We start from the raw sequence: 16,991 nt of genomic DNA, 5'->3' as shown, positions 1-16,991 counted from the left end.
CTCATCAACGAAATGAATTGAGATGATAGAAGAAGAGAAAGATCAAGTGTCATGGTTGCAGTATCTGTATCTAGATAAGGAGCCTGAGGCTACGATGTTCCGTGTCTTGGGACCTGGCCACGGACCATGTAGGCTGGTTCTACATTGATAAAGACGGAGCAGTAAAGGTAGTAGAAATATAAAAAACTGTTGTGTTCTATGTGCAATTTGAATATTTGAAGTGTCAAGATCTCAAGATCTCAAGCTTGCATTAACATTTATCCAAGACTCCCAAATCATGCAGTCAGGCAGTCAAGCAGCAATCTCATATTTCCATCAACTCAAGGTGGTATCATCGCAGCAAAGGTATAGGGAGATGTATCTTAGGCTTGAAGAAATAAAAGCAGAAGACAAAAGAAAGTAAGAAAAAGTAAAAGAAAACAAACAATAAAGCATAAAGCGTAAAGCAACAAGAAAGAGACCAGTTATAACAGGTCTCCAAAACACAAGGATAATAGATTTCAGTGATGTTTATATTTCTATTATTCCAGTCAGTATTGTAATTGTAGTTATATTGTAGGGGAAAGAAACTCACATCTTCCATTCTTCGTCGATTACTTGGGTCCAACGTATTGCCCGCACCAAGAAGTGTCTGTCCCACAGCCTTCGAAACACCAATTGCAGGTCGAAGGATAACAGTCGGTGCGCGCTTCCAAACGGCCTTGGCAGCTGCCCTGGCACTTCCACTCTCAACAACTTCTCCAGGTACAGCAACAATTGCATCACGAGCTAAGAGAAGGTCTCTTTCAAGGCCCCTGTAAGCACCACGGAGACCTTGAACAACACCAATAGGTTGATCCGCGTAAAGAGAGATCTTTTTAGCTTCCTCTTCGTCTTCTTGGTCCTGATCTCCAGCGCCGGAGGGGGCATTATGAGAAGTCAAGAGGTCTTCTGCGCCTTGTAGAACAGTTTGAGTACCAATGGCCAGTTTGGCACCTAGCTTAACCAACTCATTTGATGTTGTTTTGGCGAATGAGAGTGCTCCCTTCTGGATACTTCGAACGATACGTCCATCCTTTCTATATTCGCGCATCGGGACCACGACTAGATCCCTGACTCCACCGCCCACATTGACGAGGGAGCGAATTGGTGCAAGACCTGCAAGGACGCCGGGTAGCTGATTATTTTTGACGTCAGGCATCCAGATATCATTAAGCGTTACTCCGAGTCGGTCGAAGCCTGACACGCCGTAAATGATAACATGTCGGAGGACCATGTCGGCTCCATCAAGCACAAAGAAGTTCATGAATTCGGTCGTGCGACCGGATCGAAGTCCAGCGTAGTCGACTCTCTTTGGCTTGAAGTCTAACTTGACTTGTACCGCATTGACTTCTACTCGCTGCAAGAATGGCACGTCGCCGGGGGCACTAGGTTCTTCGGCAGATTCATCTCGGAACTCGAAGAATCGACTCATGAACTCTAAAGCATCTTGATCAACAATCAAGCGGATTGGTAGTACTGTAGCCTGGAAACAAGAATGTTAATAAGTCATCATCAGGAGATTGGGCTGAGGAGGGGGGGTATCAAGCTCACCTTGAGAACTATTTCGGACGCGGCCAGTTCTAGGACAGGTCTAACCGTGAGAATTTCAAGATGAACCATACTACTTCCACTTTCTCTCTCTCCAGCCTCGTGCATGTAAGTCGCGAATTTCTTCCATGTCGAAGTGGGAACATGGTCAAAGATTTCCAAATCCTGCACTCTGACATCCAAGGAGCTCTGTGTTTCATCGGAGCCAGGAGGGAACACAACGAGATCGGCAGACACACCCTTTAGCTCAAAAGTCATTTTGTGCTGCTTGCTTCGGTTAAGACGCAATTTCTTCTCTCTTTCGGATGTGGGCCGACCCTGGCGATTGCTGGCACCAGTGACGGTAGTGGTTGTTGCATAGCTTCCCGTCTCGCTTGCAAGGTCGTTTATATCTCTGTTGATCTCGCGATGAAGTTCACGAGGGTCCTTATTGGCTGGAATGCCGATATAGATGGAGTTGAACAAGAAATCTCCGATCACCGATTCTGGTTCTTCTTCATCCTCTAGTGACATTCGGGTAGCGCGAGCTCGGCGCTCCGTGGCCTTGATTTCAACATCTTTTACGGCCTTGGAAATGGTGTCTCGAGTTCTTTGCCAGTCATAACCATCGAAAAGATTCCAAATGACATGCATATCTCGTGCTCTCACACGAAGAGGACTCCCCTGGAGCTTCTGATCGTTGGATAGACCGTATGTGTTGTGGGTGGAATCCCACCGATGAGCTGTACCACCAACGGCGGACTGCTTGGCAAAATGGTCATCTTGGAAGTTTATGTCGGTCAAGCTAGACGATATATGGTATTGAGATTGGAAGTCGAGAGGATCGGCGCCACCCAGTGCGCCTAGAAGCTCAGGATCGTCGCTATTTCCATTCCCGTATCCCATCTGGTTACCTGAATAGAAATCGCTGACGTATTCGAGCTCATCACTGAGATGGCCCTCCAAGATGGATTCATCGGGGTTAGTTGGGACGTCGCTATGCAGCTGAGCAGAGATGCCTTCGTCAGCCGAGAAGGCGTCACCTGTAAACGAAGCTAGCATGTCTTGAATCGGCATGACCTCTGTTCGATACTTGGCTGTAACACTTGGCGGAGTGGGAGGCTGGAGCCCGTTCAAAATAGCAATGAGAGTTTGCGTAGAATCAGCACAGGTCTCAAGCACCAATAAGTCATCCCTCAACTCAACATCCAGAGACTTGGTGCCATCTGCAGCCAGTTGCATGATCTTCACAACAGCCGTCGCAGAGGATATGGTAGTCACGGGGACATACCCCTCGTCAATATATGCGGACACCTGATTGCTCTGAGTGAGTGCAGATCTACGTTGACGAAGATTGTCGGTTTCGCCAACATTTGACACGTCATCGATGATCATCAGGGATGCTTTTCTGATATCCAAAAGCGCCTCAGAAGACTCTTGGTCATGCATAGTGCCGCTGAACTTGGCATTTGAGAGAACGAATAACCCTTTCGCTGGTGAATTCCTAGGATTAAGACCGAGAACACAATCCCTGAATAACACTTCGATTCTCATCGGTCTGGTAGGGGCTTTAGACCTTTCTGGACTTGTTGCGAAGAGACCCAGGCCTTCGGTTCCACCTCGTGTAGAGTCGGCAAGATTGGCTATGGAACTCGCCATTTCTGCGGCCAAATCCCCCCCTGTCGTATCGCGACCAAGGCCGAGGAAAGCCATTATTGACGGTATGGTATACTCTACGCGCAGGTGGTGTAGTTTGATCTTGAATGTCGGTTCCAAATCATCAGGGATGAATCGCGCCATAAGAACTGGAGGTCCTGCTTGAGCCTTATCCACAGCTTTGCCATCCAGAACTTTGCCATGCATAGCTTTGCCATCCACAGCTTTACCTGGCAGTAAAGCTTCGCCCATAAGCTCTTCCTTTTTATTCCTCATAATTTTGATGGTGTTGATGTGTGTGGCAATGAGAGGCGGCATGCTAATCCAGGCAGCCTCGAAATTTGTTAGATAAGCGTCAATATCCCCAACACCCTGGCCTACATGAATATGAACATCAAACTTTCGAACAAGCGTTAGGGTAAGTATCCCTGGGCGGTCATCCTCTGGTAGATATTTGGTGACAGTAGATAATCGACTCAGTTCGGCTCCAAGTGCTGCAATGGGAGCCAGGCCATCGATGCTGAATACAGAAGTTTCCATCACGCCTACTGTGGTTCTAAGAACGGAGCCTTGTCGTCTTTGCCGCAAAAGCATATCCACAATGATATCGTCGCCATCATCGTATTTATCCTGAGATGGGGTGATGAGTGTCAAAAGGCGTTCGAGGTCCACTTCTTTGGGCGCAAAGAGGAATTCAACCCGTATGTTGTCCAATTTCACGTTGGCCGGGGCCGCAGACATATGATCAAGAGGCAGTGGGCCAGCCAACTCTGCCTTGTCTATTTGGATGCCAATGCCTTCAAATCTGCTAACAACTTTCACGGCTGTTGTACTGAGACTCAAGTAATGTGTCTCTCCCTTGATATCCAGCACAATTCCACCAACTCGCATGTTGACCTTCACGGGAACGGAAGATTTGGATTCCTTCTCAGCGGACGTGTTGGGCTTCTCGAAGTGAACACCTCGTGGTCGTTTATTCGGGGCCTTTTTACCTCCCTTCATTGTGGATGCAGATGAAATCGAGCTTCCCAGCTCTAGAATGGTACTTAGACCCCCCATCCATCCTATCACCTCTTCTATTCGCTGCACATTGAGATTAATGTAGATCGGCAGGGTGGATATTTCAGCTTTAACCGAGTCCATCGACTTTGTCAGGGACACGCTGATGTCATGGTGGGAAGATGCCGTGAGGTCTCTTATAGATTCACGCATTCGTAGGGATTCATCGAACGATATTAGATCTTCAGAAGCGAAACCGAATTTGAATTTTGATATAGTGAGTTGTAATTTGGTTCGCTTATCATCATCAGCTGTGAGATTCAACCCCAAGCCTGCGGTGGTAACTTGTAGAATGACATCTTCCGCAGTGGGGTACGGTAGCGGTGTGGGGGATGGAGCCTGTTCAGAGGAACGAGGGAATCCAGGAAGATGCTCGAGGAACTTGATCGAAATCTCACGAACTACCAAGTTCAATTGCGTCTTTTTCGAAGATTCTGCTGTAGTAGATGGCTTTTGGGACTTTTCATTTTCCGGGGCATTCGCCATTTGTGCCGCCAATTGACCCACTTTGATCAATAGCCAACCAGTAGCTATGTCAAAATGAGTTGTGATCGAAAACACTTCAACCTCCAAACTCTCTCCCTGCGTAGGAATACTCGTTTCTGAGGGAATTGCATGCTCGGTCGGGTCTTTCTTGAACCTGGTCGAGGCATAAGCCTTTGAAGCAAACATGCTCTCTTCAACACCGTACGCAAGATCATTTGAATCTGTATCCATTTTTTCGACAGATTCTTGAGGTGACGTGTGATCAGTGGATTCTTTGTCTGTCGTGGATGGCAACCAAATCAACAGTCTGTCAATGTTGAAGATGGGCTTTCTCATGTAAGTCATCTTATGTAAGGCAGGAGACGATGTTGCCGAGTCCCTATCCGGAATTTCAGGTTGCGATCCAACAGGATTCCCAATGGGCCTTTGTTCACCAAAATAGGAATCTGATGGGGCAGTCAATTTTGGTGTCGACATCGTTGTCTCATCTTGAATTTTCTGACTAGATTTGAGATTATCCGTCCTTTTGCTCTCTGAAGGATGAGAAAAGCTTTGATTTGACTGATGCCCGGATTGTGACGAGCCCCATGCACCCGGCATATTTGGTAGAAAACTGTTATCACCACCATGGCTCATCGCACTCATGTATAGACTTTGTGCCTCATCGTGGGAAAAGTACTTGGACTCGAGCAGTCCTTCATCGGGGGTAGCTGATCCTGATGCCGCGCTTCCAACCTCGGAGGAAGAAGCAGAACTTTGAGAGACACTATCCACGTAGCCAGTTCGACTTCCAACAATATTCTCTTCGCGTCCCGACCATTCTCCTGAATGGGCCGAATGCGTTGTCTCCAATTTAGGATGATTCTCAGGCGTAGAATCATAAAGTGGTTCTTCTTTAACTTCAGTTGAATGCACAGAGGACTGGTACATTTCGGGTGGTGCATGGCTTGCTTCTCCTTCGCTTGCACTAAAAAGATGGTGCGAGAAGTAGGTCGGTCCATTTATTTCCTCTCTTGTGCTTGTCTCAGACTGAAGCATGCGAGGTGACTCAACATCATAATCATCAAATTGAGCACCAATCACCGAATCCAAATATCCGGGGTTGTCTTGGAATGGATCGTTTCCAAAAATTTGAGAGTCCTCAAGATAACGGTCATACCGGCTGTCCGTCTCCGAGTCTGCATCTGAGAAACGGCCATCGTGAGATAATACCGCTGACCCCTCCACTGCACTTTGTACCATACTATCGTTGCCAAAGGCGGATGGTGGCTCGAATATGGTTGATCTTGTCATTGCAAGTGCTGATTCTGAATCAGGGGAGTCTAGAGGAGGGGGCGAAGGTGCTCTGCTGGATGTTTCGCTTGCTTTCGACTGCATGGTAGTCGTGGGGGACGAAGGTGCAATAAATCGTGAATAGTTCGCAAATACTACCGGATCGGACCCAAGAGCGAGATTGATGTCAGCAAGAAACACCAACCGCTTGCCTTCTCGCAGAGGTAAAGAGTCGCTTGTGGTATCAGTAAAGCCAGAAACGTCATGGACATCAATCTCTCCGATCGTCAGAATTCCCGATACAAGATCCGGCTTGTCTTCGGGTTGTCTTTTAGATGGTGCATCTTGCTTCAACTCCATGTCCACACGTACTGAGACATCTCTGATTCTCAGCTGTAGTCGATCCACCACTCCCTTCAAAAATCCCTCCACAAAGCTGGGTAGCGATAGTGTATCGTTTCCAAGTCCGAGTTCCTCATCTTCCTCGTCAGAAAATGAAGAGCTTCGCTGTAACACACGAGATTGTGATGATATCGCCGCTTGCAGCTCCTCCTTCTCCTCCTTAGGCTCCGCGTCGAGGAATGACTCAGCGAGATCAGATGGCGTCGGTAGAATATGACCCTCTGTAGTCCCATGTGTACCAGATCCAGAGGAAGACTTCGATTTCCCTTGTTTCCCTGTGGGTGCTTCGTCTGGCAAACATCGTAGGTGGACATGAACGCCATTTACTTCGCAGATAATCCCGCTACTGTAGATGTCGGCTGGGATAGTTATCCTCAGGAGCTGAACCCGAGCGCTGACTAGTTCGCATGTCGTCGGTAGGTTAAGTAGGGTCGCTAGTTTCTATGAAGATGATGGAAGCAGGTTAGAAATTCAATGTCCCGATGTAATGACAGGGGAGAGTTTGGCCACCCCGCATCTCCAGGGTCCTTCCTACTCACCTCTAATTTCAGACCTATATCACGCAGCTCAACAGTACTTCGTTGGCCCCAGGCGATCCCTAGGTTATCAGGGTCCAAGGCGTCCGTCTCGACGATCCCCAGGCGGGACAAGGCATATTTAAGCAGCCGCTTTTGAAAGAATGATGGTAAAAAGTACGCCATTCTTGAAGAGCAACTATCGCTCAGACAGGCTTAAATAAAAATCACCACAGGGAGAACATCATAAGTCAAAGATATCACGGAAATGTGGACGATTTTCCCCAGAGGGGGGTTGTGGAGGAGAAGACTCAATGACGTGCGGAGTGAGGGTGGGCAGCTGATAAAGGCGATAAGTGATCGGCCCAGTCAGGCGGCTCCACACCGTAAACAAATCCTCCTAAGGTTCAAATTTTCAGCACACAATGATCTAGTGGACGTAGACTTCAATGTCAGCAAGTTTAGACATTTCTCTCCTTTTCTTCTGATCTCACTTTCATATTCTTGCCAAATAAACGATCTACGATATGATGATACATGTATTAACCATTGTGATTACATAAGGCTCTATACGTTGGCACTAGGATGTTCATCAACTTTGAATATTACCTGTCACGCAAGGCAAAGAGTGATTAGAACCCACTTTTCTCAGGCCAGCGATCTATCTTGGGCAGCGTTGCAGCAGGTCCATGTGGATGAAGCTCTTTCGTCCAGTTGTCTTTAGTGTCGGTGGGGTGCCACACAAGTGAGACAAATCAAAAGACACAAAAAACAAGACCGCACAGCCTTGGAACATCAGGCTCACAGCTCTGGAACTGGTGACTGTCTGTAACCTGTATTCGGCCTTGTTTGACTTCTGCGATAAAAGGAGTTGACTAATTCTCTATGTGGTCACGTGGGCACATACAATATGTAGCCGGATCACTGGTGGAAAGTCCCTGCTTATGCTCGAGTCCTGAGAACATGGAGGCCAGAGACATATTTGGGTAAACCATCAGTATCACACATTGAGAACATTTAGGAAGTCTAGGTAGTAAAGCCCTCAAGTCCAGGCCCAGCAGAGAAGCAAACAGCTGTTACGGGTCACGTGCTCACCCATGTTAATACTAGTAATCGGGCTATTCATTGGTTTCTCGTGATTACCAGGTCTGGAGTTAGAGACGGGGGTTCAACTTCCCCCGCTGGTATCTTTTTTGTCTTTTTCTTTCTTTTTTTAGCCGCCATACATAAAACCACAATGCAGTATTTTACTTTGAGGCGCTGTTTCCTTACCATCTACTAGACATTTAGCTATACACATCCATGCAGAACCCATATATCCCAATATACTGCTTATTTCAGTCCCAAACCTAATACATAAGAACCTCAGCATACTAATGCGAGAACAGAATCCTTTAACTCTATAATGCGGAGTGAATGTCACCCGATATACAAGACCTCCTACCTAAAAGAAGAGAACTTATGCTACGCTCCCCACTTACCGTTTCTCGGGTGCGGAGCCAAAACCCTTCTCAGGGCAAGAATCATCCATTCACAGCTCAGTGGCAGGTAAAGTGGATGCTAAACGGACCAAAACGCCGAAAGACCGCGTCTATCTCTCTTATTATTTGCCGACACTTCCAATGGATTTATGGAACCATCTCGATAGAGCATGGCGTACCCGCTCCAATCTAAAGAATTGGGTAACAGGTTGTAAAAAGGGTTTGCTCCGATGATCCATGGCTGGAGATTTACTACATTCTATTACTAAATAGCCCTTACTCGGCTCAGTTTTAACTTTCCTCCGCACAAAAATCCTGCAACGTGCCATTGATAACGTTTGACTGTCTAGTGGGGATATAATTGGAAAGTATTCCGGGATCTTGGGAGGGTTTTGAAGGTTATGGATCTTGCCTCTTAGCTTGATTTGCCGAGATAAGCCCGCTAGAGATTTTTTTCTTTTTTTTTTTTGGCTCCTTTGGATTTCTCTGCTTCTTAAAAGAGCTTCCCCCTTCCAGGCCAAGTTGCGAGTGTGCAGATCTTTAACTCAGGACTTTAACGTCTGTTCTGTTCCTGCCTTGTGCTGGCGCTTGGCTGCTGCTTGTTCAACTACCATAAGAGAATGGTCGCATAACCGTTTCCTATATCTCAGACCTACGAAGAAACCCTCAGATTATCGGAGATATCGATTATTTGCATTTTTACGCGCCATGGCTACTCAATCATTGGAGAATGTACAGATGGAGTCGAAATCTCAAAATGTTCACGACATAGACCCTGCGCTGCAAACGGAACACCAACACCACCACACACATCACCATCATACAGCTTTCGCGCAACAAGGACACGAGGAGGTAGCTTATACAAACGATGCCTCTTTTGAGAAGGGCGTTGTACCCGAACCAACACCCTTGGATCATGGCATTCATAGCCACAGCAATAGCGACGATGATGCGGAGGCAGGGAAATCGCAGTCACCAGCGCGGTCATGGGTTCGTCGCATAAAGAAGTATAGGCGACACATTGCCCATGCTGTGGTCTGGTTACTTTTCACCGGGTGAGTCGACCACATGCCTCTATAATCTAGTATTTGTTTTGGAGACTTATGCTTTTGCTAGCTGGTGGATCGCGAGTTTGGTTCTACACCGTAATGATATGAACTGGATCATTCCATTTCTCCTCTACCTTGCTATCACGCTACGCATTGTATTCTTCTATGTGCCCATCTCAATCGTCACGCGACCAATGTACTTTACTTGGTCACGTACCGCCCGACCTGTCGTCAGTTTTATCCCGGAAAAGCTACGACTGCCCGCCGGCGCCCTGGTCTGCATTGCGACTATCTTGATCGGCGCATTCGCGTCTCCCACCGGCCCCGGGAACAATCGCGGAGATCGCGCCGTCAGTCTATTTGGTCTAGCGGTTTTTCTCTTCCTGCTATATCTCACATCGCGAAACCGCAGTAAGATCCTCTGGCACACTGTTATCGTGGGAATGCTCGTTCAGTTCCTTGTTGCCCTGTTTGTGCTTCGGAGTGGTGCAGGTTACGATATTTTTAACTTCGTCGCTACCCTAGCTCGTGATCTGCTCGGCTTTTCCTCCGATGGTGTCGTTTTCTTGACTGCTCAAGACTTCTATGACTTGAAGACCCCCATCACCCCAAGCAGCTGGTTCCTCATCACCACCACACCTGCCATTATCTTTTTCGTCTCTGTTGTCCAGCTCTTCTACTACTTCGGTGTCCTGCAATGGTTTATCACCAAGTTTGCTGTGTTCTTCTTCTGGAGTATGCGTGTATCTGGAGCGGAGGCAGTTGTCGCTGCTGCATCCCCTTTCATCGGCCAGGGTGAATCCGCTATGCTTGTCCGTCCGTTCGTCGAACATATGACTCTCGCCGAGATTCATCAGGTCATGACTTCTGGCTTTGCAACCATCGCGGGTAGTGTGCTTATCGCTTACATTGCTATGGGTGTCAGCTCTCAGGCCTTGGTCTCTTCGTGTGTTATGAGTATTCCCGCCTCGTTGGCTTGCTCTAAGATCCGCTGGCCCGAAGAAGAAGAGAGCTTAACAGCTGGTCGGGTCGTCATCCCAGATAACGAGGAACACAAGGCGGAGAATGCCCTGCATGCATTCTCTGCTGCGGCCTGGCTCGGTCTTAAGATCGCGGCTATGATGGCATCTACTCTTCTCTGTATCATCTCTCTGATTGGTCTTGCTAACGGCCTTCTGACTTGGTGGGGCCGCTATTTGAACATCAATGAGCCACCATTGACCCTTGAGCTTATTCTGGGCTATATTTGCTACCCAATTGCTTTCTTGCTTGGTGTTTCCCGAGACAACGATGACCTACTCAAAGTTGGTCAGTTGATTGGTCTGAAAGTTATCTCGGTATGTATTCTCTCCCCTTCGCTTATCCATACTTTACCTTGAAGATAGCATTCACTAATCGTTTCATAGAATGAGTTTGTCGCATACAAAGATCTCACAACAGATGCTGCGTATGCCAATCTTTCTGACCGCTCCCGTCTAATTGTCACTTATGCCCTATGTGGATTCGCGAACATCGGCTCCCTAGGCAACCAGATTGGTGTCTTGGCGCAAGTTTCCCCTGGTCGTAATGCTGATATCTCTCGCGTTGCATTGAGTGCTATGATCACCGGTGCCTTGAGTACTTTTACCAGTGCAGCTATTGCGGGTATGCTTATCACGGATGAGAAGATGTATATTAGTTCGAGTTCCTCTTGAGTTTCCTCATAGGCTGAGGTTGTTATTTTGCATTGCATGAGCTGTTGTCAATACTTCGCCTTATATAATGGTGTTAATAGACATCACCTTACATATAAAAATCCAAACGTTTGCACTATATTGAAAACTGTTGCTTTGCCTCAATCATCTATCACCCTCTCCCCATAACCCCCGAATCATTACAAAATCGCGCAAAGCTCAAATCTTGAGCAGCACGGAAGACTGAACGCATCGCAAACAGTCGAACTGGCAAAGTATAGCTGCCTAGGAAGTGCAGATACACTACAGCCTTGTCTCGGAGTACAATAGTACGCCTGACCGTATCAGCCAGAAAGCAAGTACTGTATTTAGATATGCTTCATCATTATCTGGATACATGAACATAAAATATATGCCTTTCGCCTCAAGAAGAGACACCTCGAATGTCCAAGTATTGAAGTTTACATTCATTATAATCTTGGACTTGGACTTGGACTCGGAGTTTAACCGCTTTGATATTATCCTCCAGTCATGTAGTATACATTATGCGTTTTTAAGCCACTTCTCCCGGGACTTTTCTCATTTTGACCGCAAGGCTTTACTTCGCAAGCAACTCAAGCATTGCTAATGTATCCTGCCCGAAGTTCCTCGCATCACAAAAATTCCAAGACGAAGCTGAATCCATTCAGCATGATGGCTAGCTAGTAGCCCTTTATAACGTAGGTTCAAGTCTCGATGGTTCAATTCTCAACTTGAATTTCAAGTTCCTTAAGCGTAGATCATGATATTTTGACTCCGGCTTTTGAAAATAACAGCACAATTTCTCCAACTCCGTTTCATCCGGTAAACTTGAAGTTGAAGGAAATGGTCCAAAGCCCTGTCGACCTGTTGCTGGTTCTGATTGCATGAACGGGTACCCTGATATGTTTACCAATCCTAAACTTTGGATTTGTGGATATCATGGAAACAACTGTGATGGGTGGAATACACATCTTTCCGAAAGGGCTTCAGATGCTCATGTCATTATCCATGAGAATGGGGATGTTCAGACGATTGTGAGTTGATCTAATCATTTGATGAAAGAGTCAGTATTTCGATGAATATGGATGGATGCTGACTATTATGAAAGAACTCATACCGAGTTGTCGATAACAAGCAATGCTGAGTCTGGGGGGTTACAAGCTTTATGGGTAGGTTCCAGCCACAGGCATTTTGTAGGTACGGGTATATGCATAGGGTCATTTGAACACAAGTTAACTATGTGCTAGTCAAAAATTGGTCATTTCTGGTCGTTTGCTAGCCCGTTTCAATAGATATAAGAAAGTATAGTGTGGGAATACGAGCGAAGTATCTAGAGGATGTGAATACCGTCCTATGGGACGAACATCTCGATCTTGAACATCATCATGGCACTCGCGGCTTATTCTACATGTGCAGTTCCAGATTGACCTTCATATATGAAACATATAGGGTGATGTAAAATTTCACTGTCCTTAATCTCATCAGACTCAACCTATAACAAACGTATGACAAAGACGGATGGACTCGTTCAGAATGAAACAGACAAAAGGTTACAATTGCAGACCCAGGGCCGCACACGCCTGTACTTGAATGCGTGAAATAAAGATAACAAGCCAGAAAAGAAACCGATGGCAACGAACCCCCAAGCATTAAAAAAAACTCCATTCCCAATGGACCGGCCAGTATGCATTCGTCCCGCATCAATCTCACCAATCCAGTGGATTGGGAGGGGATGATCCCGCTCGCCGACCGATGCCCAACGCATTTTCAAACGTGATATGCGAATTTAGTCATCGTCCAGATCCTTGTGTCTTGCCAATACGTGACGCTTGAATTCTTCTTGGTCGGAGTCCCAGATTTCAGCTGCTTGAGCGTTCAGTGGGCTCGCACTGTGTGTATAGTTAGTATGTATTCCATCTCTAATTCGAGTCAAGTGTCTTGATGAAGCTACTTACTTGTTCGGCTCGCCGAGAAGACTTTGCAAGCTCAACAACACACTCTGCACATTGTATACGGCACTCCATTTGTCCTTCAGAATATCCAGACAGATCCGGCCCGAGAAGTCGACATTAGGATGGTAGATTGGGGTTTTGAATAGGACCGTCGGAGGCGAGTAGGGGTAGTTGTTGGGAAAGGCGAAGGAGAGTTTTAAAGTCAAGCCATCGTAGGGAGTCTCGGTCGGACCGGTGATAGTCGCCGTCCAGGAGAGGAGGTTACCATCGGCATCGGGGAAAGCGGAGATACCAGGTGATGGGGAGAGCATGAGCTGCATCAACTCAGCTTGCAGGCTAAAGAAAGAAGAAAGACGCGGGTTAGTTCATCATTGGAACTTGGCGGTAAAAGTCCTGGAGCTAGACCTAGCTGTAGGTCTAGGCATCATGCAGGGGTATCAGGTACTAACCGCTTAGTGACGCTCTGCGTGTCATTGCGTTGGGTGGTGGAATTCAGCTTGGTAGCTTCCAATGCGTCTGGGGCTGAGTTCTGGGTATCTTCCATGGTGTAGTCCATTATGAGAGAGGGTCCAGCTAGGAGATCTTTAAAACAGAAGTGATCTTGACAATTCCGCGGATTCCGGGCCGTGGTTGGAATGCGAGTAACTGTAGCACGAGGGTTGCTATCTGGAATGTCGACGGATCCGAAAACAGCAGACCCACCAGTGACCACGGTAGGAAGAGGTAGGCGGGAGGATTTGAGTGGGAAAAAATGAAGATGGTAATATAGTTCAAAAAGAAGTTCGGATATTTCAAGACGAAACCAATGAGGAGGGTGCGGAGGATTGTGTTGGTGAAAGAGGAGAAAGAGGAAGACAAAGCAGACGAATGGGGAGAGAGAAACTGCGGTGTTTCTCTCTGTTTACTTTTGGGCTCTTTGCCGGGCAACCATCGTTCCCCGCTTAGCGCAATCAAACGAAACAAATAAGTCTGATTATTTATCATAGACCTTGGGGTGGGGGATCAGTAAATTCAAATTCATTGATCTGATGTTCAAGTATTCTCTGGAGGATTTCAAAATAAATAAATATAGTGTAGATCCTGGAGTTCGTGTTCATATCTATCTCATATTGGGCTATGATGTACATGTACTATGTATGCATGAGACCGGTAGGTAGCCTTGCAGTAACCACAGACTTATCATAAAAATTAATTGAGAGTCATTGAGAGTCATTGCGGGTTTTGCTGGTATAATTATAGTTTGAATCAAATTTATGGATACATAAGATAGACAGTTCGAGTCTATACATCATAGGTTGATCCCATCTAATACTATGGGACCAACTAGTGCGATCTGGAGGGGAACCAACATGCGGGTCAGATGCAACAGATCGATCAGATATCAATCTGGGGCTTAAGAGACCAGGTTGGTCCCAAACAAAGTTTTTTCTTTCTATATTCTAGTCCAATACCATTTAACTTTAATCAGTATAACTCCATAATCATGATTGTATCCCGTAGATAAGATAATAAGATACCATGTCTAGGCAGAATCAACAAATTTCCCGAACAGGTCTAAGTGGCGCCCCGCGCTCGCGTCCCGCTCGGCGCGCTTCACTGCCCTTGCATCTCCCTTCCAAGCCATCCTATTCGATTGAAATGCGTGCTTTCATCTGATCTTGTCAAGGTCCTAAAGCCATCCATCTCCTGTGATACTCGGTGCCTAAAATGCAGCACTCACAGTTGGCTCCTCTGCCCAACGACGTACCTTTCCGCATTGTCTCAAAGACAATTGGTCAAGGTGCCTATGCCTGGTGAGTCAACCATGACTTTTACAATCAACGCATATCAAAATCCTAATTTAACTTTTTTTTCTCATTCCGTATAGTATCAAGAAAGCTTGTCCCTTAGACACCGATAACCCCGTTTTCGCCGTCAAATACATTCACAAGGAATATGCCGCAAAACATGGCAAGATCAGCGCCAGACAGCTAGCACTAGAAGTATCTGTGCACAAGCATGTCACCGGACATAATAATATCATCAGCTTTTTCCAAACAGGCGAAGATTCCATCTGGCGGTGGATTGCCATGGAATTGGCCGAGGGAGGAGATCTCTTCGATAAAATCGAGGCTGATGAGGGTGTCGGAGAAGACATTGCCCACGTTTACTTCTCACAACTCGTCAGCGCTGTGAGCTTTATGCATTCCAAGGGTGTTGGGCATCGAGATATCAAACCAGAGAATATGCTTCTGACCTCAGACGGTAATTTGAAGATCGCGGATTTTGGTCTGGCAGCGCTATTCGAATACAAGGGGTCTAGAAAATTATCTTCCACATTCTGTGGTAGCCCACCATATATCGCGCCTGAGGTGATCACTTGCAGTACTCGAGGCCAAACGAAAGGATCCGGGTACCATCCAGACTTGGTTGATATCTGGTCTTGCGGAATTGTCCTTTTCGTCTTGTTAGCGGGTAATACGCCGTGGGATAGTCCAACTGATGATAGCTATGAGTTTCACGAATACCGGGCCAAGAATTCACGTACAACAGATGAGCTATGGCAGAAGCTTCCTGCTGCTACTCTCTCTTTGCTGAGAGGCATGTTGACAGTTGATCCCAAAAATCGGTTCTCGCTGGAAGATGTCCGCAGACACCCGTGGTATACACGATCAAATAAATTCCTGTCGGCCGATGGGAAGCTACGAGATCCTATCAATCTTGCGACATCTATGTTTGAATCTTTGCATATCGATTTTAGTCAAGATCCACTTTCCCAGAAACGGAAAGGCGCTAGTCGAAGCTTTGACGCAATGGATATGGATGTGGATATGGATGGCGACGGCTCGGGGTTCTCATCTACACAACCTGAAATGCTGGGTGGTGGGGTAGTCATGGACTGGGATGCGCCAAATGTGCCTTCTGGTGCCTTCTCCTCTACCCAACCAACCGGGAAACTATATAATACTCAAGATGCTGCAGCGGCCAACCACTTGGAGGACGAGCCATCCATGTCCCAATTTTCCCAGCAGCCATCCGTGCCGGTAAGCCGAACGCAAAATGCCCAGAAGTTCCAGGACATTATTCCTTCTCGTTCCATGACCCGATTTTACTCGGCTTGGGAGCTCAAGCTTCTTGTCCCTCTCATTTGCGAAGCTCTTCATCGGCTTGGGGTTCCCGTCCCATCTGTGCCTGCTGTCAGTGCTGGAGATACATCCGCAATGATCCGTGTGGTTACGAAAGATGGCCGCTTGTGTCAACTTCAGGGCAAAGTACTCATTGAGTGTGTCTCAGAGGGTATATTTGAAGTTGAATTTGTCAAGGTCAAAGGTGACCCGTTGGAATGGCGCCGCTTCTTCAAAAAGGTGACTATTCTTTGCAAGGATGCGGTTTTCAAACCCGATGAATGATCTCAACTTGTACTATAATTGTTTTACGCTTGGCTTTTAATGCATAATCTGTTGGATTGATGTCCCTGATGACCACTACGACTTGGTGGGGGAACACTTTATGGCTGGGCGTTTTCTGTGGGGTATACAAACTCCCTGGTTAAAACAAGACAACCACAGATCAAGGGTGTCTCAATCTTTGTGTACTGTTTACTGTATATATTTGGGTTTTTTTTTATCTCATAGACTTCGTTATTTCATTGTTATTTAGATCTGGAAATCATATCCGGGGACTTTTGTCAACCTATCCACAGCTATACAGCCAATTGATATTACCTTTGCTAGCGTTATGTACTAACAGGACCATATATGCAAGCTCCGGAATCTGAGCCCTGCATATGCGGCGATTTAGGTTCAGTAACGTCTAACCTTTCATAAAGACGAAGCTTTAGAAAATAAATCCACCATACTCCTCACTCACTGCCCGTACTGGGCCACGTGATACCTAC

General features: G+C 46.6%; 4 protein-coding genes across 4 annotated transcripts; 2 read left to right on the top strand and 2 right to left on the bottom strand.

The window, feature by feature from the left end:
- Positions 1-500: 500 nt before the first annotated feature.
- Positions 501-7,124, bottom strand: atg2 (uncharacterized protein; the record flags this gene model as incomplete). Its single annotated transcript, XM_056928735.1, has 4 exons — positions 501-518; positions 575-1,504; positions 1,573-6,864; positions 6,963-7,124. 4 exons carry the CDS (start codon positions 7,122-7,124, stop codon positions 501-503), a joined length of 6,402 nt encoding a protein of 2,133 aa, XP_056773293.1.
- A 2,003-nt stretch (positions 7,125-9,127) lies between these two features.
- On the top strand, positions 9,128-11,162 carry N7478_012520 (NupC/NupG family nucleoside CNT transporter; the record flags this gene model as incomplete). The annotated part of the gene is made up of 3 exons (XM_056928734.1): positions 9,128-9,474; positions 9,536-10,805; positions 10,875-11,162. The coding sequence occupies 3 exons, from the start codon at positions 9,128-9,130 to the stop codon at positions 11,160-11,162; spliced, it is 1,905 nt and encodes a 634-aa protein (XP_056773292.1).
- A 1,786-nt stretch (positions 11,163-12,948) lies between these two features.
- N7478_012519 (putative ubiquitin conjugating enzyme (UbcK)) lies at positions 12,949-13,670 on the bottom strand (the record flags this gene model as incomplete). The annotated part of the gene is made up of 3 exons (XM_056928733.1): positions 12,949-13,051; positions 13,118-13,450; positions 13,564-13,670. The coding sequence occupies 3 exons, from the start codon at positions 13,668-13,670 to the stop codon at positions 12,949-12,951; spliced, it is 543 nt and encodes a 180-aa protein (XP_056773291.1).
- A 1,151-nt stretch (positions 13,671-14,821) lies between these two features.
- On the top strand, positions 14,822-16,503 carry N7478_012518 (uncharacterized protein; the record flags this gene model as incomplete). Its single annotated transcript, XM_056928732.1, has 2 exons — positions 14,822-14,907; positions 14,982-16,503. The coding sequence occupies 2 exons, from the start codon at positions 14,822-14,824 to the stop codon at positions 16,501-16,503; spliced, it is 1,608 nt and encodes a 535-aa protein (XP_056773290.1).
- Positions 16,504-16,991: the final 488 nt, after the last annotated feature.

This window comes from Penicillium angulare, assembly GCF_028827245.1.
Source record: "Penicillium angulare strain IBT 27051 chromosome Unknown utg000011l_segment0_segment0, whole genome shotgun sequence".
In the NCBI taxonomy this organism is placed as follows: domain Eukaryota; kingdom Fungi; phylum Ascomycota; class Eurotiomycetes; order Eurotiales; family Aspergillaceae; genus Penicillium; species Penicillium angulare.
The sequence above is the reverse complement of the archived record's forward strand: the minus strand, read 5'-3'. Positions and strand labels throughout refer to the sequence as shown.